Below are 25,437 nucleotides of genomic sequence, written 5' to 3'. Positions count from 1 at the left end.
ATCTGAGAGTGGGAAATCGATGTGATTATGTTAATACAGTCTATTTCAAGGCTCCGTTCCAATTGCATCTTCCCTCCTGCCTTACCTTGCCCGACGTTACTGTCTCCTGTCCCACGTCCTCAAGGACCACGTCTGAGCCTGTGCCTTCCTTGGCCCTTGTCCTTGGCCCCCCACCCCATCCCATCCCGATGCCTCGGTCTCTTGGCCGGCCACGTGGTGGTCTTACTGGGCTCACGGGGTCCCTCACCCCATTTGCACAGTGCCCCCCCACCGCCCTGTCAGAGTTCCTCTGGTCTTAGTGAAAAGTGGCCCCTTCACCATCCTTGGCTTCACGGCCTGGATCCTCTTCTTCAAGGTGCTCCTCGCTGCTGGTGCGTTTGAGTGGTCTGGTTAGCGGCGGGGTTTGGGGCTCCGAGCCCACCTGTCATGACCCGTGAGCACAGCTGCGGGCACATGTCAGGTGCTCAGTTTGAACGAGTGTTAGCACTCGTGACCTGAGCCCTGTGGAATTTCTTTTCACACTTGGTCAGCAGTTTGCTGGGATACAGAATTCTGCGTGAAAGCTGTCTCCTCAGGACGGTAAAAGAGCTGCTCCCTTGACCTTTAGGGTTCAGTCCTACAGGTGAAGAGTCCGACGCTCTGAGTCCTGTTCCATGGCGGTGGGCAGGGGGGGTCCTCTCCCCCGGAACTTCGGGTCCTTCCTTGTGCCCTCAGGGTCTTGAGGTTGAGGACATGGTTGGATGTGGGTTGGCACGTGGGCCCTTGCAGTCTGATGATTCTTCCAACTGGGGAAACTCGAATAATTTTTTTCCAAGTCTTCAAGAGGAGCGTAGAGAATGACATACAAATACCCGTGTGCTCGTTGCCCAACTTAAGAAGTAAAATACTAAATTGTGTTTCAAAGCTCCTTCTCTGTTTTCTTTTTCTGAAACACCTGTTAGTTGGATGTTGCATCTTTTATATTTCCTGTCTTTTTCGACCCTTTGGGAAGATTTCCTCAACTTTATCATATCGTCCTATTGAATTTTCAGTGTTGCTAGTCACATGGCTGACACTGTTGTGTAGGGAGCTGGTAATAGCAAAATAAATGTGTGAATTGTAAGTTCAAAGGTGGTGGCTTAGAGTCCTGTGTGTGTGTCATTTTAAACAAGGTGTTCTCTAAAGGCTTGCTGGCAAGGTGACATTTGAGAGAAGGCTTGATGGAAGGGAGGGAGGGGCCGTGTGGCCACCCGAGAGAGAATGTTCTGACAGAGACAGTAACGCAAGGACGGCGAGGCAGGATTGCACTTAGAAAGTTCTGCAGCTCACAGGGGGTCCGAGTGAGGACGGCAGCTTGGGGCCGCAGTGGCTGCCGGATGCCTTAGCTTTCTCTGAGACTTGGAGGACTTTACACAGGGGAGTCCCACGAGCTGGGAGTGGTGAGCATGGCCCGGTGGGGATGGCACGGTCGAGGGGTGCGGGCAGTGCGGCTGAGACCAGGCACAAGCCCTGGTGGGTGGGAAATCCAGGTGAGACTTGGAGATGCCAATACCGTGTGGAAATGTGTGCCTTCCGAGTGGGCCACAGGTGACTGGTTCTGAATTTGGGTTTGGGGAGTGTTGAGCTGGAGGAACCTGAGGTGTAAACGTGGTGGTGGGGCCCCGGGGAGGAGGCTGGAGCAGGCGTGGGCTGGGCCCTGTGGCCTCCACCTGGGAGCATTTGGTCTGGTCGTGGCAGGTGTCTGACGCGGATGCTGCTGAGGACACATCCTGGGGTCCCACCTCGGTGTCTGTCTCAGTCATGAAGTTACACCCAAATACCTGTGCAGACGCTTAATTTAAGAAATGAGAGTTGGGAGCAGACTCAGCAGCAGAGGTGGCCACCAGCCTTTGCCGCGTCAGCGAGTGGTGGTTGTCTGTCCGTTCGTTCAACACGCGTCGGCACACCAGGCTGTGGGGATCGGGAAGGAGCAGCGTGGTCCAGGCCCCGTGGTGTGCAGCAGGGCGGAGCGTCCCTGAGTGGGGCCAAGACCCCACACAGAGGCGGGGCGAGGGGCTGAGACACGGTGCCCTGGGGGCCGGGGAGGCCTTTGCTGGAGGGTCAGGTCCCCGTTGGAGGAGTGGTGGGCGGGGACTCTAACTCGTAAGTCGCGATCCCACTCGAAAATCTGAATTCAAAGCACTTCTATGTTATTCCTTTTTATTATTTTTTAAAAGCTTTCATGGTGATGTGTAGCCTTGTAGAAATACATTTAAAGTTTCTTTTCTCTTGTGATCTTGGCCTGATTTCAGTGTCCCAGCCAGGATGTCCACAGTATGGGTGTGCTTATCCAGACAAGGTTCTGGCGAATCCCTGCGTCTGCCTGAGTGCAGACCCTGTGACGCCCTCGGGGTGTGAGTCCCGCCGCATGCTGGGCGCTGCGCCATTGCAGGATGGCGCTCGGGTGAGGAGCAGGACAGGTGGAGGACGCCAGCAGGCGTGTGAGGAGCCCGCCGTGTGCCAACGCTGCCACGGGGGCCGGGCACAGTGCCTGCCCAGCCCCTCCGGTGGGGGAGCAAGGAGCACGGAGTGCCCAGGCCGGGCAGGGAGGGCTCGGCAGTTTGGTGATTTCTGTGAGAATGAGGACAGACGGGTTTCCCGAGCTCCGGGTGAGGGCAGAAAGGGTGGCTCTGGCTGATCCCACAGCGTTTGCTTCCTGGGCCCCGGCTCCCAGCAGGCGCTCCACTGGGCGTGGTGTCCCATGGTGAGGACACAGCCTTGGTTCTGCTGAGGGGGTGACTGAAGAGGGTGACAGCTTGGGGGTTTGGACTGGGGTTTGGTGGCCTGTCCAAGAGTCTCGGGGTCTCTGCCCACCACGCGGTGGTTGAAGCACCAGGCCGTCGGGGAACAGAGCTTACACAGCTGTGAGGCGGGCGAGGCCCTGGGAGTGGAGCCGATGTGGACTACGTGGATATGTGGGCAGGCCCTGCCGTGGATGGAGCTGGTGTGGACGCCAATGTGAATGGGGCGGAGCCTGGAGGGAGGGCATGGCCTGGCAGGAGTCGGTGTCCCTTAGATTGGTTTATTCAGGAGGGACCCATCTGGTTTGCTATTCTAAGTGTTGGTCAGACTTGTCTGCGGAGAATGAATTGATGATGTGAGTGGGGGTGGGGGGCCTGTCCTGGGTGGATCTGCCGTCCAGATGGGAGCTGTGGTGTTGTCCAGGAACTGGCCGTGGGCACAGATGTCGGACAGAGGGTGTGGTGTGGGGGAGGATGGAGCGGGAGAAGGGACCCCACAGGCGCACACAACCTCCCCAGTGGGCATTTGTCCGAAACGTCTGTCCAGAGACGTGACCATGACTGTCCGCAGCAGGCTTATGCCCAACGCAGATGCCCACCTGCTGGTGAGTGGGCCAGAGTTATGGTGGACGCTGCTCAGAACAGAAAGGGGGAGCTGTTCATCCCCATGGCCCCACGGGCGAATCTCAGGACCGTTACCTGAGTGAAAGGAGCCAAAGGAAAAGAGTGCACACCTGATCCCCGGGGCTCAGGGCTGTCGTCTGGGAAGATGGGGGTCCCCGGGGATGGGTCCTGCTCTTGGCGGTCCTTACAGAATATTACCTTTTAAGCATGTAGTTGTTAATTTGTGAAGTATTTTCAGTAAAGCGGTTTATAGAGGTCACAGGATGCAATGAACAATTTTGTGCCAATGAATTTGATGGCCTTCTTCCCTGGAAAATATAACTTAGCAAAACTAACTCAAAAGTAAGTGGAAAACTTTGAGTTTCTTGCAGGATATGTTAACAGAAGGAAGCATGACCCCTGGGGGTGTGAGGAGGCAGGTTCTCTCCCTGGGGGTCCCTGAGGGGAGGGAGTGGGCGCCTCCAGGCAGGCCTGCTGGTCACGGCTGGTCACACGCAGCTGACCTGCAGACGTGGGAAGACGGGCCAGGGGTCTGTTAGTAACCCCTCGTGGTGTGGGAGGGTCTGGTGCGCAGCTGGTCTCCACGACCTCCTACCTCCCCCGGTGGCAGTGCTGTGTGGGAGAAGTTGGGGTGTTGGGTTGGAGGGATCAACTGGGCTGCAGGGTGGGCAGTGGCCTTGCACAGGGGGGGTTGGTAATGTCCTCGGCCTGGGACCTTGTCGAGAGCAGTTCTATAGAGTAGAGGACGGAAGTCGGGGGAGAGGGGTGAAAGGCTGGGGGGTCCTGTGGGGAGGGGTCCTGTCGGGAGGGAGGTATGGAAGGTTCTGGAACGAGAAGGGCTTGCTGGAACGGTCAGTGCCCTTGTGAAGCAGGAGGACGGTGTCCAGAGTGGGGTCTGGTCAGCCTGGAGACCAGGGAAGGGGTGTGGAGGCTGCCCCCTCCGCCCCAGGGAGGGCAGTAGGGTCCCCACAAGAGCACGTGCTGTGGGGCTGCGGGGCCGGAAAGAGGCCGCCTGCCAGCCCTCGGTCAGCTTGCAATGGGCTTGTCAGGGCAGGTCCCATCGACGGCCCAGCAGGCCCAGGGCACTGAGAGTCCGAGGTGTGCATTTCTCCTGTGACCTGCCGGAAGGACTCCTTGTGCTCAGGGCTCCAGACTATTTCAGCGGAAGTTCACAGCAAAATCAGCGAAGGAAAAGGCATGTAGGGCGAGGCCTGGGAGAACTGGGCGGGGCTTCTGGAGTCCTCTCCCCTGGGGTCATGGACGGACACGTTGTCACCCAGGGGCCTGTCAGGGCTCTTGGAGGTGTCTGCCTGGCACGCACCACACTCTCTGGGCACAGGGGGCCACTCTTGGCATTCAGGTAAAGTTTTAAATTAATGACAGGAACTGTCACCATCCAGGGTCCCAGGGCCCAGCCAAGGGCTGACCATGCTAGCCTCTGGCAGGACGAGTCTCAGGTGCTGGCTGGAGGAGAGGGATTGTGTCCTGCAGCCACACCGGCCACCGCGCTGGGCAGCACAGGTGGACGGCACTGGTGTCGAGGGTAATGGGCCAGAAAGTGAGCCCCCACGCCTCTGGTTCAGGAAGGGGGACAGATCTGGTGCTGTGTTTCATTATTATTTGGTCTTATGTTTTTTAGTGTCAATAAAACATCAATTAATTGTATGCATGTATGTCACGTGCAGCGAAAAATTGTCCTGGGACACTTGGCAGCCAGTACGCGGCCCATCTGGCACTCACTCGTCGGTCAGCTTCAGACCTCGGTCCCCTGTGGCTGCCAGGCGGCCGCCCAGACCCCCGTCACAGAGCCTGTGGGCCGGGGTGTCTGCCCTGTGCCCTCTCCCAGCTTCGCAGGCGGCACTGGCCGTGGGGCAGGACCAGGTTGTTTACGGTGGGTTATTTTCCAGCTTTGAAGTTTCTGCCAGTTAGGGAACTGAGATAAATCAGACTTGGTGAGAAGGCGTCCACGGGACTGGGCCGGACAGGAGGCTCCATGGATGGCGGGGCCTGCTCTACCAGCCGGAGTCACCCTCAGTGGCTGGTGTGGGCGGGGCTACGGCCTGTCCGAGCCCCACACGTGTGTCTGACCGTGGCCAGCTTTTCCCTCATGAGAGCTGCAGGCAGTTGGCTTGCTCGTTGCTTGGCTGTCATGGCACCCTGTTCCGTTGAAGGGCACGGGCGGGGTTTGCCATCTGGGGCAAGGATACCTGCAGGGCGGGTCCCTCACCTGCAGGGGAGCAGGCCACGCCAGCTGGAGCCCTCATGTCTCCTAAGGCTTAAAGGTGTGCATTTCACATTTGGTCTCTATCACCTAGAGCTGGTTTTTGAGGATGAGGAACAGGGAGCCTGGTGTAAGGTAGGAGTTTGGTTTTCTTTCAGTTTCACCCCCAGGAATGATGTGTGTTGTAGTTTTTTTGTTTTGGGTTTTTTTGGGTAAAACACACTTTATGGAGACATCGTTTACGTGCACTAAAGCTCCCTGGTTTGATGTGCAGTTGCTGTCCAGTCACCTGACTGCACCCCAGTCCCAACCTGCCCTGGACGTGTCAGTGGGGACATGCATTTCTTCCCTGCGCCCCTGCCACATGGCTGGGCTCTTTCCCACCTGCTGACCCCGCTGCGGCTGCAGGGCTGCTGGGACAAAGCTTTGAACGTCAGGCACAGACCTTGGAGTGGGTTCTGTATTAGTGTCTCTTAAGTGGAGAACCTTCATCGGGTGCGGACATTTCCTTGTGTTCTTCATTTGCTAAGAGATTTTTAGATATCATGAATGGATGATGAATTTCATTAAATGATTTCTATGTGCCTTTGGGAAGGTCTTATCACTTCTCTTCTTTTATCTTTTGTCATAAATTCGATTTATTTCTTACATTGAGCCCACTGCATTCTGGGTGACCCTTCTGTTCATGCTGGACAAGGTGTCAGATTGTCACGCTTGGTCTGTTTGTCCCCCCAGTTCTGCTCTCACAATGAGACACTGTCTCCTGGTTCTCTGAGAGTGTCTGTGAAATTGGTCCCTGCTCGCAGGTTTCATGGAACTGTCCTGAGTCAGATTCCTTGGAGTTAAAGAACTTTCCAGTTTGTTTATTTCTACTTGCCTCAACTGTGGTGAGTTATTTTTCTAGAAATTCATCAATTTCTATAAACTTTCAACTTTACAAGCATAAAGTTGTTCATGACATTCTGTTATTACTGAAATGTCACCTCCTCAAGGAAGTCCTCCCTGACCACCCTGTTCTCCCCACCAGGGCTCCTGACCCTCTTTCCTGCTCTTACCTGTGCTGTTTGTCACCTCTGATGTCCAGAGAATCTGTCTCTCTGTGCACGTTGTGTTCCTTGTCTGTCTCCCTCTGTTGTTAGAATGTAGGTTCCGGGGATTTGTGTGTCTTTTGTTCCCTGTTGTCCAAGAGTGCATGTCAGCAGTCTGTACTGTGTTGCTAAATTAAGCAAAGTGCACTGAGAGATTCCACGGTCACAGTAGCCAGAATTCAAGGGCTCAGTGGCCACTGCGTGGCCAGCAAGTGGAGAGGTTTCCAACCCCGCGGACAGTTCTGGTCTAGACCCACATTCATGTCTCTTCATCTCTGTTCTCTCGTTAAAGGGCCTTTTAATCTTCCCGAATAACTATCTTCCTCCACGTCTCCATTCCTCTCTTCCTTTTTCTTGCGGAAGTTAATTGAGCTTCAAAGACTAGTTAACACAACATGCAGTTATGGAGAAACTTGGAGGGTAAAAGTGACACAAACTGGATGCACTGCGAACGTCACTTAAGCCTCTGTCAGGCCCTTGTCCCCAGGTCATGGGTAGCCACTGCCGTGGAACCACAGGCGCCTCGCGTGGTGTCGGGCTCAGCCCCTCTCCTGCCTGCCAGGTGGGAGCCCTCGGATCTCCGGCAGGCCTGGGGAGCACGGCAGGCAAGTGGGCAGCCTGCTGAGGTCCCCGAGGCCCCGACTGAGCCGCGTGGCCCCGCGGTCCCCAGCCCTCAGAGCATCTGGTGGAGTCCCTGCCTGCCCCCCCACCAGCCCCTGGGCCTCGGTGCCACCCAGCTGCCACCAAGACCTGCCCGTGTCTCCGTGGTTCGTGCTGGTGTTTTACTGTCATTCAGTTTTGCTTTTCTTCTGATTGTTTTAAGCAGGTGAATGAACAGACCTATTTAACTGAGCAGCCAAAGCTCCAGGTCCAGTGGGGCCGGGCTCCGCGTGGACAGCCCGTGTGGGTGACGCCCCGGTCCCGGGTGTCTCCACGGGCTTCAACATGTAGCGGAGGACGAGGCTGTGCGTACAGGTGAGTGCAGTTTGAACTTTGACTTTTCTCCTCTTTCAGTGCTTGCGAATTGATTAAATTTGCCTTGAATTACACTTCACGAGTATATTGTAGCCATAGGAGAAGTTGGCTCCGTGTAACTCCTTCAAAGTGTCATCTCTGGGGCACAAACACTTGTGCGTATTCAGATTTTCTCCTGAGTGATGTTTCTGATTGACTGTTGCACTGTTGGCCACGTGGGACTCACCCATAAGTACTGGTAAGAACTTCCTTACAGGACTGTGTGTGTCACACGTGACTGACATGGAAGTGAGTAGCAGGAGCCGTTTCTGTGCTAGAAATGGGAAGAGGAGGAGAGACGGAAGGAGGGCCCCGAGGTGAGGAGCCAGAGCGCAGAGGGGACAGTGGATGAGGAGCCGCCGAGTCATGGCCATAGCCCGAGCGCCGGTGCAGAGGCAGGAGGAGGGGACGGTGCCGTCTAGCGGAGGTGGGGGACGTGGCTTTCTTGGGCCTGCTCTGCGCCGTCTGGGGAAGCATCTGAGGGGCCGGCCCGGGCCTGCAGTTTTGTGGAGGGCACAGGACAGGCAGCCTTGAGCCTCTGCCCCAGTCCAGTCCAGGTGGGCCCCACTCAGTGTGCGGTGTCGGTGTCTGGTGTCTGGTGTCGGATGCTGTGCAGAGCCTGAGAGCGAGGGGGCTGGATGGGACCCTCCTGAGGTGGTGGTGACAGGGTCCCAGCTGAGCGCAGCTGCTCCTGCGCCCGAGGCCGGCAGAGCCCCAGCCTCTGACTGTGGGTGGTTACCGAGCAGGGCCCCTCTTCCAGGCCGGTCTTGGCTGGCCGTCAGCAGGTGCTTCGTCTTTCCTGGTCCCTGTGCCCCTGACGGTGTTACGGAGGGACCTCACCTACTCGGGGCTTGTTTGCCGTCCCTGCGGGCTCCCGCAAGGGGGTGTGTCCTCCTGGGCATGCGGCTCCCGCCTGAGGCCCCGCCTCCCTTGCAGCTGCAGGTGTCCAGCGGGGGTCCTTGGAGACTGTATGGCTCCTCTGGCTGCTCACTAGTGTCCCTGAGTGGGTCACTGCAGGTGCTGTCTTGGGGTGACCTCACAGTCCCCTCCTGTCTGTCGGCCCACACTCGTCTGTGAGGAAGGGTGTCCCTTGCTTGTCTGCCTGTCCGTCTGTGTGGCCTTACAGGCCTTGTGTTGCTCCGTTGGTTACAAGTAGTGGCGACAGTTGTCCCCAGCCTGAGCACAGCGGCCCCTTGTCCAGCCCTGGGTCGTCCGCGTGTCCAGGCTGCACCAGCTCCTCATACGGACAGTGATGTGTGCACAGGAGGCCCCGGGGCCACCCAGAAGTGGTCACTCCTAGGCCCCCTCAGCAGACAGAGCTGGGAGGTGGGTGGGTGAGTCCACCCCACCCTCGCCCCCGCCCCCACCTCCGCAAAGGAGGCGTGGAGCCCGGCCCCGGGTCTGCGTGACTTTGGAGCTGGTTTGGTTCTGGTCTGGCTGTTGGGTTGGTGGTGGGTGTGAGTGTGTCTCGTGTGTGAACAGCACCCCCAAGATGGGGCCGGGTGCTGGGCCCGGTCAGGGCAGCTATGGAGGAACGTCCCCAGTGGGCGCACTCCTGTGCTGCTTTGCTTTGCTTGGGAGCGGCTCCAGGGCTTCTGTCCTCTGAGTGCTTGTTCCCAGCGCTTCCTGCTCCGCCGGCGAGCCTGGCCCTCCTCACAGATCCCAGGCCAGTCGAGCCCCCGTGAGAGCCCCTCCCACCGAGCCCCTCCAGTCTCTCCTGTCTGGTGGTGGCCGCGTCTGCTCCTGTGCTCGAGGGGAGGGCAGACCCGGGTAAGCGAGCACACTTGCCTGCCTCCTGCCTCACTGCCTGGACCTAGCGCGTCACTGCTCCTTCTCTAAGCGCACTGAGTCTGCAGCCTTGCTGACCACCTCAGTTTGCTCTGACGGTTGGTTCTGGTGGGTTTCTGCCCAGGTGACGAGATCATCTCCTGGCAGCCCCTCCCCTCCGGGCCCTGCACTGCCTCTCAGGCCGAGAGGCCTCGTCCGCCCAGAGGTCTCCTTTCCTTTGCCTTTTCTTAAACAGCACTGGACGCAAGCGTGTCTGCGGGGCAGCCCGCGAGCCGCCTGCACTGTGGCCACTGGCCGAGGCTGAGCCTGCACCCCGGTGGAGCCTTGGGCCCTCCTAGGTCTGTGCCTCTGTCTCCCGGAGGCAGTGCATTTCTGTCTGTGCAGCCCTGTTGGGGATGCTCGTCTTGAAGCTTGTCCTCGGATCCTGCTCGGTGTCAGCATTCAGGCGAGTCTCCTACCTCTGCTGCAGCCGATCACCAGGAACCTAGTGGCTGAAGCCATGCAGGCCTCTCACCTACCGGCGCTGCAGGCCAGAGGTCCCAGACCTGCTGAGGGCTCCGGGGAGAGCCCTTCCTCTGCTTCCTGGCACACACTGTATCAGGCCAGACAAAGCCTCATGAGCCTGCGGTCCAGCTGGAGAGACGGTCAGAGCTGCCACAGCTCAGGGGCACCCCCGGCCACCTGGGCGGGGAAAAGGTGTCCACACTCTGGGGCACATGCTTGGACTTCTGTGATGTCATGTGTGTGCTGTGCTTCCCCCAGTGGGCGGGGACCTTGCCTGCTCCCTGTGGTCACCTTCACGGAGGGCCCAGAAGCTCCAGCAGACCCCTCAGCCCCTTACCGAGGCCCAGCGAGGCCTGCCTGCTCCCTGGCCCCTCCTCCCGCAGCTCCACAGACCTTCCATCCAGCTCCCCAGCTGACCTTGCTCGGTTCCGAGCAGGAGGAGAGGGTGGGGGCTCGGAAAGAGGGCAGTGCCACAGGGGTTTTAGGAAAGAGTGCTTGCCGAGTGCTTGTTACGGGCCCCTCGGCAAGCACTGCTCGGGGGTGGGGAGAGGACAGTCCCAGTCGTCGTCCTCCGGGAGGCGGCCGGCTGCAGTGAGGACAGAGGCCTCACAGGTGGAGGCCACGCCCCAGGGCCTGCATGCACCCTGCCTCAGGCCTCCTCACCTGCGCTCCTCCCGGTCAGACTGTAACTCTTTACACTGAACCTGAACCTTTGTTGAGACCCATTAGAGAATTTCAGATACCAGTTAATACACGTGTCTCTCTTGCAGAAGCCAAAGATGTTGACCAGAAAGATTAAACTCTGGGACATAAACGCCCACATCACCTGCCGCCTGTGCAGCGGGTATCTCATCGACGCCACCACGGTGACCGAGTGTCTTCACACATGTACGTGCAGAATGTTCTGTGTGCTACTTGGTACTTTGGCTTTTTTACCAGAAGCTTTTAGCTCCAGCACAAAGCAGGCAGTGGGGTTAGGAGGTCCTGAAGGTGAAGGAGAAAAACGGCGTGAAGTTGCTTCAGCAGAGATGTCGGGTGAGGCAGCCGAAGCAGCACCGGGAGCAGCGAGGTGTTCCGACGTAACAGCCGAACCGTCGCGTGTGGAGTGACAGAATGTTCCTTCCCAGTGGAGAGCAGTGTTTATTTTTGCAGTTTCCAGGCTAACGCTGTAGGTGTTTTAAACAAAGAGCCTGGTGTCCTCCTTGCGGCCGGCCGCCTGGCTTGGTTTTAGACATGTAGCTTGTGCAGAGCGCCGCCTCACCTGTCTGTAGACCCCAGTTTACTTGGGGCTCATCTGTGAGGACGCTGGTGAGGAGCCCACCTGCAGAGGTCCAGGGCATTTCCCTGGACGGGTCTTTACCCTTAACGCCAATGACTGATCTTGTATTTTCACTGTAGAAAATCAAAGATTTGCCAGTTTTGATCAAATCTTTATTTTAAAGTTAATTCAATTTTTGGATATCGGCTGGCAATATTTTATTTTATTTCGTTGAATTTTGTCTCATTTTGTTTTATGAAGAAACTTGGGTGGTCTTTTAGCTTGAGGAATTAGCCCCGGCACGAGTGTCCACACGGGCCGCTGAAGATGCGTCTTCTGGTCCCGCATCCCCACTGGGATTTCTCTCCCTCCTGGGTCCTGAGCCTCAGCTCTGTCACGTGGGCGGAGGCAGGCGCCTCATCAGAGTGCTGCGGGGTTGCGGGGTCCCTGTGGCCTCAGCCTGCGCCCCCTCCCCTCTGACACTGGGCTCGCCTCCCCCCCGCCCCGCAGTCTGCCGGAGCTGCCTGGTGAAGTACCTGGAGGAGAACAACACCTGCCCCACCTGCAGGATCGTCATCCACCAGAGCCACCCCCTGCAGTACATCGGGTGAGTGGCCCGCAGGGCTTCTGCTGCCCCAAAAACCTGAGTCCGACCCTTTGAGAGACCTCAGGACCCGCTGGCCTGGCTGTGGTTTCCTCTGCAGTGGCAGCGGCCCTGGGACCCGCCTTTCTACCAAGGATCTCGGCCCCTGTGCCACCCCCGGGGTCCTGGGGGCCGTGAGTCAGGCCACAGAGGCGGGAGTTTTGGCCTGTGGCCCTCGGGCAGATTAGGAGCTGTGGAAGGAAGTAGAGCCACTCACGCGTGGGTTCAGGAGGAGAGGCCCGTGTGCTGGTCTCTCCGGATGCACTGGTGTGTCCTGTGTGCCCGCGGGAGGCCTTAGAGACGTGGGAGAAGCGAAACGCTCTGCAGAGGGAGGCCGCTCGCAGCCCCAGAGCCCGGGCCCATCCTCTCTGTGCCTCGTCTTGACTCCCCTGCTCCCCACGCTGGAGGCCTCCACTGTGGGCTCTCAGGTGCCGGGCCGTGAGCCACGTGCCTCCCCGGCTACACCTGGCCTTCGGGGTGGCTCTTTCCTGGTAACCCTGTCCCTCGACCCTTGTGGCCAGAACCACACAGGCCCGGAGTGGTCATCTGGCCAGAGTGGTCATCCAGTTGGAGTGGTCATCTGGCCAGAGTGGTCATCTGGTAGCACCCATCGTACCAGGCTGGTTCAGAGCCTTGTTCCTGATGTGGCCTTCTGCTCCGCCCAGACCCCGCAGTTGCCTGGGAGGCCTCCAGCTTCAGGGTAGGGCAGTGAGGGGGGTGGTAGCAGGGCCTGGCGTCTGCACTCACAGACCCAGATCGTGACTGAGGACAGGAGGAGAGCTCTCAGGGTCTGGGGGTCAGTGAGGCAGCCCTGCACCCCTCAGGCCCCTCTTACAGCCGAGAGCTTCTGTCTTGTGGGCTGGTGGAGACCATGGACCGTGAAGAGGTGAGGGGTGTAGCCTCTAGCTCGGAGTAGGCGTGGGGCCGTTTCAGGGGCTCCCACACCAGGGGCCTGGGTGGGGCTGGCCCCGGGAGGAATGTTCCCTCCCCAGCTTGCAGTTCCCTGACAAGAGATTCCCCCAGACCCTCCACTGTGGGCCCTCGCCAGGCTTGGGGGCCCAGATGTTGAGCAGTGGGGCAGCGGTTCTGCCTGGCGCCCCATCCTTGTGTGTGGGGGGGTGAGCTTTACGAGGAGCCGGTGGGGTCAGTAGGAAACAGTGAGGGTACCACGGGTACTGAAGGTCCGCGGTGTCTGCACGTCTGTGTGTGTGCGTGTTACCCGTGACGCGAAATGTGCTGCTCAGCAAGGATCACGGTCAGGAAAGTTGGAGAAGCCCTCTCTGACCCGGCGCTCCACAGGACCCGGGGACCCTCGGAGCCTGGCGTCTGTCAGAGGTTGGCAAGCCCAGCGGGCAGAGAGCCCTCGTCACCAAAAGGGTCTTGTCTGTGTCATTGTTTGAAATGTTCGTAAGCATCTAGAACCCAAATTAAATGATGCGTTAATTCAGGCTACATGTAATTCTTCCTAACACAGACTTTTTAAGTGCAAACTGGAAGCAAAATTCAACCAAAACTCCAAATTTATGATTGTGGAGTTTGACACTGTTGGGTGGAAAATGTGTGAGTTACAGAATTGCCATTTTGAGCTAACCCACCTGTTGTGTTTTTTTTGCCAGTCATGACAGGACCATGCAGGATATTGTTTACAAACTGGTCCCAGGCCTCCAAGAAGGTAAGTGTCAGAGCGCCCACAGACCCCCATGTCTGCAGCATGGCCTCCGAGGGCTTTTCTCTGACTGCAGGGCCCTTCTGGCCACACCACCTTCACGCTCATCCCTGCCCTGAGCTCCCTTGTCTCTCACGCCTCCGCCCCTTCGTTCAGGACGGCACAGCTGGTGCTTGGGCGGTGCTTGGGCGGTGGGGGTGCAGCAGGGAGCTGGGGCGGAGGTGCAGCCAGGAGCGCGTCAGTAAAGCTTGACTATTTATTGCCGAATCTCACAAGAATTAAAAAGAAATACTGTGTAGTCTGAACGCCCTGAAAGTGGAAGTGGCTGTTCTTTTTAAAACTTGCCCACAGTGCTGCACACAGACACTGTCCTGCTCTTGGTTGAGGGGGCCGGCGGCCTCAGAATCCCGTCTGGTGTGGGTGGTGGCTGGTGAGGCAGTGCCAGCCAGTAAAACCTAGCCGCAGCTTTCTTCCGGAGATAAGCGATGTGAGGAATTCATTTGGGCTGTGTTTTCTCATTGTTGTTTCAGAAGAAGGTGATAATTTATTTAAAATACAGCTTCCTGTGGTAGGTCAACAGATGTTACAACTGGCCTTCAGTACGTAACTTAGGGAGTAATACTGTCTTCTTTCAGTGTTCACGGAATTCATTCATACAAGAGTTTAAATTTCCTGAGTAAATGTAGATAGGAACAAATCTTTTGATATCTGAAGGGTTTTTTATTTCTGGAAAAAGGCAAAGAATGCATGAAGATAAAATTCTGAAACCTTTAAAAATTATTGTAGGGTATTTAAAACATGCAGAAGGCAAAAATCTCGAGAAGAACCCCACGCCTTTGCCACCCAGGGTCAGGAGTCGCCACCTTGCGGTGAGGCCTGTTTCTCTGCCCACCCCACCCCCCGCCCATCTCTTACTTCATCTGTATACATTGCCATTTGTGTCCCCAAAGAGGATTCTCCTCAGAACCCGGAACCACCATCCTGGTCGGTGTAGGCGCCCCACCGTCCCCCGGGGTCTAGTTTGTGTCTGTCAGCATCCAGGTCGGGCCGCCGTGGCCCCTCTGCGGTCCCTAAAGACCCCTGTCCCATAAGCTGGTGGGATCGAGAGGCCCGATCGGACTCCGGCGCACGTTTTCCAAGCTAACTCCCCGTGGTGCTCCAGGCAGTTGTTCCATCAGGTCGGGCCCCCCCCGTGGGTGATCCTGGCCGCCAGGCCCCGCAGGGCCGCAGCCGGGATTCCTCATGGCCGCACAGCCTGCCCTCCAGTCTGTTTTCCTTCTCCATTGATGAGGGATGCTTCCATGAAGACACAGTCTCTCCTTGGTTTCCCTGAGGTCCTTCCTCTCTGTACGGAAACGGAAACACAGAGCAAATGTGTGAGGTTTTCCTATATTTGTTTACAGAGTGTGAGTTGGTTTCCCAGCCACTCTGGCTGCAGTCAGATGGCTTGAACATGTACGTGGTCGCAGTTTATTGCAGTCACTGTCCTTTTTGAAGCTCAAAACCTCTCCCCCCTCGGCCAGCGGGCACCTGGCACCTTGGCCCCCTGGAGCCAGCCGGCAGGGCCTGGGCAGCAGCACCTCAGGCCAGTCATTGGCGCATGGGGTGCACGAAGACGTGTCATTAGCAGAGCCCTTGCTTATGGAGGGAGCGGTGCAAGTGTGAAGACCCTGCCCACGTCCCGAACAAGTCTGTGCAGGCATCACCCCACCCTGTCAACAGCCCAGCGTGGTAGCGGGTAACGCCACGTGCCAGGGAGAAATTGTAGAGATTCCAGAATTCTCCAAGTTCATGCTCTGATGCCCAGGGCAGCCCGAGCTCTGCCCTCAGACCAGGGTATTTTCTGGGTAGGCAAGTGATTGGTTTCTCTACTTCTCAAACTCTCAGTCCTTTGTTGCTCTTTTAAAGATCATTATAACTTTGAAATCCTTAACAGCGGGACCGATGTCTCTGGACATCGCAGGCTGTCTGCAGCTTTGGTTTTGTCGTGACAACGTTGTAAAGCTGGCCTCCCAGACAGGGCCTCTCTCGGGTCCTCCGGACGAGCCAGGTGCTTTTCACCCTGATGTCTGGCGGAGAGACGGAGCGGTGATGTGCCGGGGCGTGTCTTGGAGAGTGGCGGCCTGCCCTCCACAGCCCCTTTGAGCTGTTCCCCTGTGACCAGGCCTGTTCGTGGCATCCAGCCTCCCACACGTTTTGGGAAATAAAATCAGCGGCTTTGTGGACTCAGTGGGTTGCTGGCTGGCTCCATTTTTCTGTTCCCTTGTAGATGAGACCTTTTTGACGGGAAACTAGTTTTTCATCATTTGTTGCTTTTGTTTCTATAGTTTTTTAAAAACCTCTTTTGCCAGAGGCCACATCTTTACCGATGAACTCGATCAAGTTGTCAGTGCGTCGCGCTGCCCCTCGCGTCCCTCCCTCTGCGTGGACTGTCCGTCTCACCTCTCCCAACAGACACTTAGGTGTGTCTCAGTTTTGCTCTAACGTAGGGGAGGGGCTCAGGGAATACCCTTCTACAGACGGTGTGGGCGTCTGTGACTCCAGTGAGCACACCTGTGGCGCTGCTTTGGCGGGGCTGCGTCAGCCACCGTCTGCGTTGCTCTTCCTCTGCCTCTGTGCCCTGGCAAGGCAGGGGTCAGCACACTGTGGCCGCAGACCGGGTCAGCCCCTCCTGTCTGTGTGTGGCTCTGGAGCTAAGAGCGCTTTGTGCATTTTTAAATAGTTGGAAAAATTTTTTTAAATGGTATTTTGTGATGTGACAATTTCACGAGCTGAAATGTCCAAGAACAGTTTGTGGGAACACAGCCCCGCCTGGTGACGCATGTCTGTGTCACACTCAACGGCACAGTGGTAATCTGACCGCCAGCCCAGAGCCGTGTTGCGGGTCAGACTGTTCCAGCGCCAGCACCGGCCATGTGCAAACCAGCAGAGCAGGGAAGCGGGGATGGAGGCCTCCAGCTTTTCTGCCACAGGGTCGTGTGGACGGTTTTGCTACAGGATTGTCCTTGTCAGCTGTGGAAGCAAATTGTTTGTCTTGCGCTGATGCTACGTCTGTGCTGAAATACAAGGGTATAAGATGTGTTGGCATCAGACCAGACCACTCAGAGGAAGCAACTTTTGGAAAGAATCGAAAATTTAAAATGGAATGTCTCATCACAGCAGAATTTCTTCACAAAAATAAAAAAGAGCATAAAAGTGCAATCAAAGTAAGTTTCTGATGGGCTCATCTGTTAGTCAGACTAGGAGAATCATTTACGGATGAGGAGCTAATGAAACACTGCAGCAGCTGAGGGGTCTGTGCAGAGCAGGCGGGGCGGGCAGGGGCTGTCGGGAACAGCAGGCGGGTGGCTGGGGGCTCCTGGGCGCTGGGCGCCCCTGCGTCTGCTTGCTGTGCGCACGGTGGGTTTGAGATGATGGGAGGGTGTGCCCTGTGCAGTCTGTAGGACTCAGCCGCCGGCGAGGGTTTTCAGGGAAACTGAGGAAATGCTGATCGGTACAGGTCGAAGCGGGATCTGCTAAGAATGTTACAGCCAGTGTTGGTAAAATACATGTGGGTCAGGGAAATGCTTAGTTGCACAAATAAGCCAAACGTGAAAATTAAGGTTTTCGACGAAAGCTCATCACGTTTCTCGTCAGCCGGCTCCGCGCAGAAATACTTCGGTCTTTCATACGTTCTGAACCAAGCTGTTGACATCACTCTTTTGGATGTAATTCACTTGAGTGAATTTCTGTGAGAATTGAAAGCTGAATATCCCAGCTTTCCCTCCGCACTGTACTTCAGAGCCTTCGCGGTGGTGGTTTATCTGGGGGGCAGAGGGGTTGAGCGAAGGGCTGACTGAAGTTTTTCCCGAATGGAAAGACGCACCTTTAGCCAGGCCACACCCTGAGTCGCTTCAGAGGTCAGCTTTCGCGGAAGCCCAGGTGATGTTTCTAATGAGCCCAGCCCGACACCAGGCAGCGTGAGCAGAGGTGGACACCCTCTGAGAGAACCAAGGAGGAGCGCCGGCGGTGAAAACACAGAAACGAAGGCTCTGTTTGACAGGCTGAGTGGACTGGACACAGCCCAGGGGAGACTCTGAGCTAGAGGGCCTCTCGGTACAGACCCCGAAAACTGAAGAGCAAAGGGGCCGCGGGGCGACCTCAGAAGGTGTCACAGGCACGTGGCGGGAACTCCAGAAGAGAGAGAGGAAGGGCCTGAAGGAGCCCTGAAACAGTATGACCGACACTTTCCCCAAAGTAGCATCAGACACCAAAGCACAGATCCGGGAAGCTCAGAGAACACCAGGCAGGATACGTGCAGGGAAACTACACCAGCCGTGACAGTTTCAAATTACAGAAAATCAAGGAAAGAAGAAATCCTGAGAGAAGCCGGGGGCGGGGGCGCTTTACCTGCAGAGCAACCAAGAGAAGAGTTACACATCCGACTTCTCCTGGAAACCAAGCGAGAGGGAAGTGAACTGTTCACAGGGTCGGGAGAAAAAGCCAGCAGCCCAGGATTCTCTGCCTGAGGAGCTACCCTCCAACAGAAGATAAATAAAGACTTTCTAACAAAAACTCAGGCAACCTGTGGCCAGAAGACCCGCCTTCTGGAGATGTTGTTGAAGAAGCCCCTCAGAAAGAAGGATGAGGGGCAGAAACTCAGATCTCCGTAGGGAACAGAAGAGCATCGAAGGAGGGATCAATGAAGATCAAATAAAAACGTTTCCTTTTCTCGTCCTGTTTTTCCCAGGTGCTCTTTTGTTTGTTTGTTTTAATTGAAGTGTAGTTGGTTTACAGTGATTCGGTTACACACACACACACTTTCTTTTCAGGGTCTCTTCCATTACATGCTGTGACCGGAAATTGAATGTAGTTCCCTGTGCCATACGGCAGGTCCTTGTTGTTTCCCTTTCTTGTTTTTAATTTAATAAGTAACTTTTTGTTCAAACTGATAATGGTGACGCTGCACCCGACATGAGTGCTTAGATACACACTGCACATGTGTACACACGTGCTTAGACGTGCGTACACACGTGCTTAGACGTGCCGGGGGGACGAGCAAAGTGACCAGCGACACGAGGCCCAGGAGGGAGGAGTCGGGGTTTACGCCTGTGGAAGCACACAGCACACCCACTGCCTGGGAAGCGCTCAGATGCCACCTGCAGTGGACTCGGTCAGCAGTGACGGGCACTGCAAACTCCAGGGCAACCACTACAGACAGCAGAGAAAAGCAGTATGACCGCCGCGCCGAGAGAGGAGAGGAGATGGGACCTTGTAAAACGCTCAGCGACAACCACAAAGGACAGAACGGGGTGGGAGGCAGAGCAGCACCGAAGGACGAGGGCGGCGGCCTGAGCTCGGGCACACGTGCGGCGGCTGTGACTCCCACCACAGGCGCCCCGGGGATGGGGACGCCGCGGTTCCGTGGACCAGCAAAGCGGATGCGGAGTTTCTGGTTTCCCGGTGCGGCTGGAAGTTTTGTTCACACGACGCTGATCTGTTACAGCCTGCGGGGGCCACCCTTTGATCAGAACAGTTTATTGCTGAAAACCGCCCGCCTCCACCGAGCCTTCAGCAGGTCGCTGCCGTGACACCAGAGATCCCTGGTCACAGACGCCATGACCAGCACAGTGATGGTGACAAGGCTGAATCAGGCCGTGACACGCAGACGGGACGTGAGCAGGCAGGGTGAGCAGCTTGTCTGATGCCGCGTCGCTGCACCTTCTGCCTCAGTCAGCGGGGCTGCCGCCCCGGAGTTCACCACCCCTTGTGGAGACCATGGAGATGGGCTCACGGCCTCAGGCAGTGCGGTTCAGGCCTTCGATCCTGTGCCTGTGTTTCTGCTTATTTAAGGGAATAATTTCAGGCTAATCCAACTTTCCAGACTCATCATTTTAGCCCCAGTGTTCCCGTCACTCCGGGCTGGCCCGCGGCTCCGACTCTCCCACGACCTCTGTCCCTGCACAGCTGGGTGTTCTGGCGTCTGTAGGTCCAGCAGGCGTGTTTCTGGCCCTCTCTAGACTCATGGTTTTAGGAGAAGGCAGACGAGCAGGTGTCAGCGCAGCCAAGCTCACTGGCTCAGATGCACATGAATGCTTCCTGCGGCGTGATTTGTAGGTTGCTGGTTTGAGCTGAGTTTGAATTTCCTTGGCTGCCTGCGTGTGGCCCTGAGCCACGACTGAGGCTTCATCACGGGTTGGGGCGTGGAGTCACAGGTGGAGCATCGGCTAAACGTCGGTTAGTAGCCACCTTGGGTCCCGGAGTTGGCCTTTCCCGGGTCACGCTTGGGTGCAGCCTGCAGCAAGGCTGAGTGCTCGCAGGAGGTGGCGTGGTGACCGTCACCCCCTCGGGTGGGGACCCTCTCCCTGTGGTGGGCGGCTCAAGCGAGCTGTGACAGCTATTCCTGGACACCAGGGCGGCCCCACAGCAGGTGTGCAGACGATGTGAACTCCGGCGCCCCTTTGCTTGCTCCGAGATGTCTCTGTCCCAGGAGGATCCAGTGTGGCTGTGCACGGAGTCGGGAGAACCAGCGGCACCTCAGGTCGCTGGGCTGCGCTGTAGGGGTGGGGCTGCTAGGCCAGGTCCCCTGGCCGGCTGCCCAGTGGTCAGCGAGATGGGGGGTCTGACAGGCCAGCGGTGAGGCTTCCTGACCCACTGCCAGGGACAGATGATGGCTCAGTCCTGGACACCGGCCTGAGGGTTGAAACCATGTCCTCTCTTCCTGGCCCCGCAGCCCCGGGTCTGCATGGCGGGCGCTGCCAGGGCCCAGTACGTCCGGGCGATAGGGGTTCCCACTCCCTGGCGCTTCCCACTGGCCACAGCTGGCCACTGCCCCGAAATTCTATGAGCGGTGTCCAGATTTGTTACTTTCTCGTCAGTAGCAGCTTCAAAACCTTGTGATCCAGGTCTGCGATTTCCTTCCTGTGATGTTTGTGAGCATTTTAATGTAACCATTGCCTACTTAAGATTAAGGATTGTATGTTAATTTTTAATAGCGGAAATGAGAAAACAGAGGGAATTCTACCACAAATTAGGCCTGGAAGTGCCTGGAGACATGAAGGGGGAGGCCTGTTCTGCGAAACCACACTTAGATTCCCATCGGAGTGGTGAGTGGTCGTCTTACTTGGGAGCCCTGCTCACCTCCCCTGTGGGCGGGGGTCAGGCCGCCCCCGGTGCTGAGGCTGAGACTGAGAAGCACTGGCGGACAGAGGGGCTGAGTGGTAGGTCGAGTGAGGGGAGGCCCGGGGGCCCCGGCAGTGCCTGGAGGTGGGGCGCACGGGGACCACAGGACGTCCCAGGACTCTTAGTTCCGTCTGTTTTACTGCAGGATGGCAAAACACCCTTTTGGCTTTGATGTAAAATTAACAGTGCTTTAAAATCTGAACACATCATAACAACTTTCTGAAATCTTTGATGCCGTGGTATTTTTCTAGTGGACCACACAGATTCCTGGGGTTTCGGTCTGCCCTGTGCCTCTAACACTCTGAGAAGGAGGGGGAGGCCCCGGCTGGCAGCCTGGTGGGGGCTCGCGGGACCCTGGGGAGGCGAGGCCACGAGGCAGCCAGGGACCCCGGAGTCCTGTCCCCGCTGCTCTCCCGAGGTGGGGTCTTCGTTTCAAAAGCGGAGCTGGGACAACGCAAGTTCTAGGAGTCGTGCGCTGTTTAGCGGGGCACGTTGAGGCACTGAGCGGTGGGGGGAGGAACGGGGCGGTGGGGGCTCCTCTGGGCCCCATCATTCAGGACGCCGCGTTCTAGAGACACGTCTCGGGCCCCTGACTCTTGGACATGCAGACTGTTATTACCGGGGCTTTTGTAGCGTTTTGAGTGCGCTGTGGAGCTGAAATCGCTGGGGGGTATTTGGGGTTTGATGATGCAGTATTTTCTATTTTCGCTACAAGGAGAAACCAAAGCAGATGACAGTTCGAACAAAGAAGCAGCGGAAGAGAAGCCGGAAGAGGACAGCGATTACCACCGCAGCGACGAGCAGGTGGGCAGAGGGGCCCCGGGGACCCCCGGTGCCCTCCCCTGAAGCCCCGGAGGAGGCCGGAGACGCTAGCGTGTCCACAGCTTTCTTAGTTCTTTCCTCCAACTCTTTCCTTTTCCCTCTTTTTTTAATTGACAAGGTAATACACACTCACTGTAGAACATTTGAAGTGTAAAAAGGTTAAAGTTTGCCCTCCACCCACCATGGGCATCCTCAGCCCACTGCCCAGGTGGTCACGCGAGGCGCGTGAGGCCGGGCGTCTTCCGTGCATGTGTGGACATTATGCAAAAGAAAATGGAATTGCAGGGCATCAAAAGATGGTGAAAATGTAACATGCAGGGGTCTGTTCATGTGTCACTTGCTACATTTTCAGATTAAAGGAAAACTAAATAATCACGGAGATGCCGTGGAAGAATTTGATAAAGTCCCATCTACAGAACTTTTTATTGGTGTCTTAACTTGAAAGCTACAGCAATCATACTTTATGATGAAACAGAATTGTCTCATTAGTGTCAGAAACAGGGAAATGTCTGTACTCAGCTGTTACTCAAGAAGATTCGGGAGACCCTAACCCATACACTCGCGACAGAAAGAATGTGGACAGGGCGCCCCGTTCTCTGGCTGCACGTGTGACGTAGCATCTCAGCCCTGGGGCTGCTCGTTCGGGTGATGAGACCAGTGTGTCGTGGTCAGTAGCACAGGGACGGGGGCTTGTCCACGCAACTGATGAAAACTTTAACACATCCTAACAAGGAGCGTGTGAGGCCGAAATGAAGACCCCAGACCTTACAGAGGAACACAGGAGGAAGCTCCGAGTAGCTGCGTGTTCCTGGTGGGAAGGTTGGGGTTAAGATGTCAGTTCGCTCCAAGTTAATTTCAGAGGTGTGATTTCACCATTTACTGTGGAACTTAACCAGCTGCTTCTGAAGCTTGTCTGGGAGAGGAAAAGCTCAGATAGCTGTGAGAAGTAGGGTGCTGTCCATACAGAATGTATGTGGTGCGTCCGCAGACACGCGCACACATGCAGGCAGAGCGGAGAGACCGCTGTGGTCACGTGATTGTCACAGTGAAGCGGGTCACGTATGCTGTTTAGTCTCGGCACAGGTAGGAGTTGTGTTCCCATTGCACTGTGCTCTGTTAAGTGTGTGACGGCATCATGCCCGAAAAACAACACACACTCATTGATCTAAAATTTTGTAAAAAGCAAAACATGCCGTCATCTGACAACACAGGGTTGCCACAGATCTTGAATTCATAAAAAGCACGATGTCTGCAGAGCACAGCGAAGTGAGGTCTGCCTGTCCGTGTGTGTTCTGATACACACGTGTGCATTTAATAAATGGAGGGGTCACACATAGACACGTGCACTTACATTTATTAAAGACATAATTAAAATGGTGTGGTTTGGGGATAAGAATAGAATATCAGAATATTAATTTTGCAGTTTATATGCTTCTGTATTGTTAAAAATTTCCACGAGCGTCACAGACATAGGCGCACGCGTGTGCTGGACAGAAGCAGTGCCCAGGTGAACGGAGAAAAGTATAAATGCCGGGGTGACGGGCACCCCGGGGCCCGCGTGCTGCTCCTCCCCTGGCTCTGACCCGGCTGGGGTGTGAGTCCTCCTGGACGCCTCCCAGTGGCGTTGGGGGCCCACCAGGATCCGGGGTCCGGGCTGGCCGGCCCCTCTGGGCACAGGGCCGAGCGCCGTGTGTGAAGGTGCCCAGGGCTCTCCTCTCACTGAGCCCTGTTCTGTCGGGTTACTCTCCGGGATTTATGTTTATCATTACTAATTTTCGCCTTTTCTTTTTTATCCCAAACATGGCGGACTTGTGTGTTCGATTGATTGTTTTCAAAAGAGCCAGTGCTGGGTGTTCATGGAGCAAGAGCCCAGGTTTTCTCTGGAGCTGAAACCTTTGTGGCCATTGCTCTCCTTTCTGCACTTAAGGCAGATACTGTCCTGCTCCGGCAAGCGGCAGCTTCTGAGGCCGGGCTCCTCCTGGGCTGGGGGACTCCTGCCTGGCTGGGGGCATCCTGGTGCATCCCCCCCCCCCCGCCTCACCTCCAGCCACCCTCGCCTCCTCTCAGTCGGTGGGGACTGTTAACCCAGCTGCTTTCAGGCCCCAGTGGTGCCCGTGCATCTGGGACTTTCTGTCGGCTCTGCCAGCCTTGTCCGTGGAGGAGCTGGACAGGGTTGTGTTTGTGAGTTAGTTCCGCCACCCTGTCCCGCCGCCCCGTCCACGTGCCCGTCCAGGGAGTTCTCTGCCCGGAGGATGCAGCAGCTGCTGCCAGGTGGGACTGGGGTAAAGGCAGTTCTCGGGGGGCAGGAAGATTAGAGTGAACACTTTCAAGAAATACTGAACGTCCTGCCAGGCCCACACTCAGCCTGCTTTTGAGCAGGTGGGCGGATGGGCTGCTGCGCTACAGCACGCGGAAGGGCCGCGCGGGATGTCCTGGCACTGGGAGGGAGGCGCCACGGTCTGTCTGTGTCCGGCCTGCCCTCACCCAGGACCTGTGGCGCCCATCCCATTGGGACCCGCGGAGCTGACTGGCCAAGGTGCAGGGATGGGGCAGGGCCTGGGGCAGGGCGGTCAGACAAGGCCTGGGGGTGTGGCTGCTCTGCAGAGACCGGAGAGGCCAGGGCAGCCATGGGAGACCAGGCAGCATCCGTGGCTCAGACAGGCGATGGCGCAGAGGCCAAGGGCTTGGGACGTGTTTGGAGGAGAACGTGGGGGACTTGCGGGTGGTGGGCCTGTGGGCACTTGGCTGTTTGCTGACCTAGATCACTGAATCTCCACATGTACGTACGTAGCCATAAGCACAGAACGCAGAACCTGTGTCTTTGTGCAGCTTACTTCTCCTATTAAAATTATATTTTTGAGACTTTTTGAGGTGCACGACGTACCCACTGAATATTAGTTGGTGTGTGTGACAGTTTTGCAGCAGTGCCAGGGCAGCACTGTCTCCAGGGCTCCGCGTGCCCTTTGCTCACAGCCTTCCAGGCACTGCCCCGGCCTCCCGGGGCACGTCCAGCACACGTGTCCCAGACTCGTGTGTGGGTCAGCCCGTGGGCGAGGGGGGTGCCCGGCACTTGCATCCTGTCCCATGCAAGCCGCTTGCTCTGTTCCTGGCCTCTGGGTGTCGGGCGTCCCAACGTTTTCGTACTCGTTTTACGGGAGTTAGTCTTCTCTTTGCTCGTGTGTGTTTGTGTGGTTCTGTATCGAGTCAAGTAAGACAAGCAAGTCTTCTTCAATGTTTTATCCTCTACCGACGTCTGTGTGAGACGGAGACCATCAGTTTTATTGACTGTTGGTTAAACTTCCTATGAAGACGTCAGATCTTGATTAAGTTTTTTTGGAGAGAGGTAGGAATATTTTTAACCACAGATTAAATTTCTGTAATGGTTTTAGTCCTTCTCAAGTCTGCTGCTTCTCTAGTTCATTCTGCTCAGTCATATTTTCCCTAGGAACTTTCTAATTAGACTTAGGTTTCCTAATTTTTTGACATAAAACAGTTCATGGAATTCCTTCTTCTGCCTGTGGCTTTTGCTGCACGTATAGTTATTTTTCCATTTCTCTTTCTGACTGCATGAGTGTCTTCCACTTTCTCAGTCACTTTTGCCAGAGGTTTGACCGTGTTCTTTTCTGTTCATTGTTGCTCTTAATTTCCTTTCTTCTTCTCTTTGTAGGTTCCTTCTCTTAAGTTCTTGAGTTGAACATTCATATGGTTTCCAACTGTAGTAATTTGGTTCTGAACAGTTTTAAATGTTCATTATGACTTGTTTGACCCATGGGTTTATTTTTTAAAGTATGCACTGAAAGTTTTAAACATCAAATCTTCCTAAAAAGCTACAGTAATCAAGACATTGTGTGATAATGTCTTCACCAGTGGTGCTGGGACGGTAGGGTCC

At 56.2% G+C, this 25,437-nt stretch overlaps 1 protein-coding gene across 4 annotated transcripts in view; it reads left to right on the top strand.

Annotated features, from left to right (window-relative positions):
• PCGF3 (polycomb group ring finger 3) overlaps positions 1 to 25,437 on the top strand; it is a 48,281-nt gene that overhangs the window by 7,149 nt on the left and 15,695 nt on the right. For 2 of the 4 annotated variants that reach the window (XM_031439549.2, XM_064489138.1), the window contains exons 2-7: positions 7,519 to 7,667; positions 10,769 to 10,886; positions 11,767 to 11,863; positions 13,516 to 13,571; positions 20,540 to 20,650; positions 21,442 to 21,530. In XM_031439549.2, coding sequence (XP_031295409.1) covers positions 10,778 to 10,886; positions 11,767 to 11,863; positions 13,516 to 13,571; positions 20,540 to 20,650; positions 21,442 to 21,530 — 462 coding nt within the window. In that variant the 5' untranslated portion in view covers positions 7,519 to 7,667; positions 10,769 to 10,777. Of the gene's footprint in view, positions 1 to 7,515; positions 7,668 to 10,768; positions 10,887 to 11,766; positions 11,864 to 13,515; positions 13,572 to 20,539; positions 20,651 to 21,441; positions 21,531 to 25,437 lie in introns of all 4 variants that reach the window. The other 2 variants (XM_031439564.2, XM_031439554.2) reach the window with 2 other exon arrangements.

Source organism: Camelus dromedarius, chromosome 1 (assembly GCF_036321535.1).
Source record: "Camelus dromedarius isolate mCamDro1 chromosome 1, mCamDro1.pat, whole genome shotgun sequence".
In the NCBI taxonomy this organism is placed as follows: domain Eukaryota; kingdom Metazoa; phylum Chordata; class Mammalia; order Artiodactyla; family Camelidae; genus Camelus; species Camelus dromedarius.
Note: the sequence above shows the minus strand (reverse complement) of the source record. Positions and strands in the feature narration are given on the sequence as shown.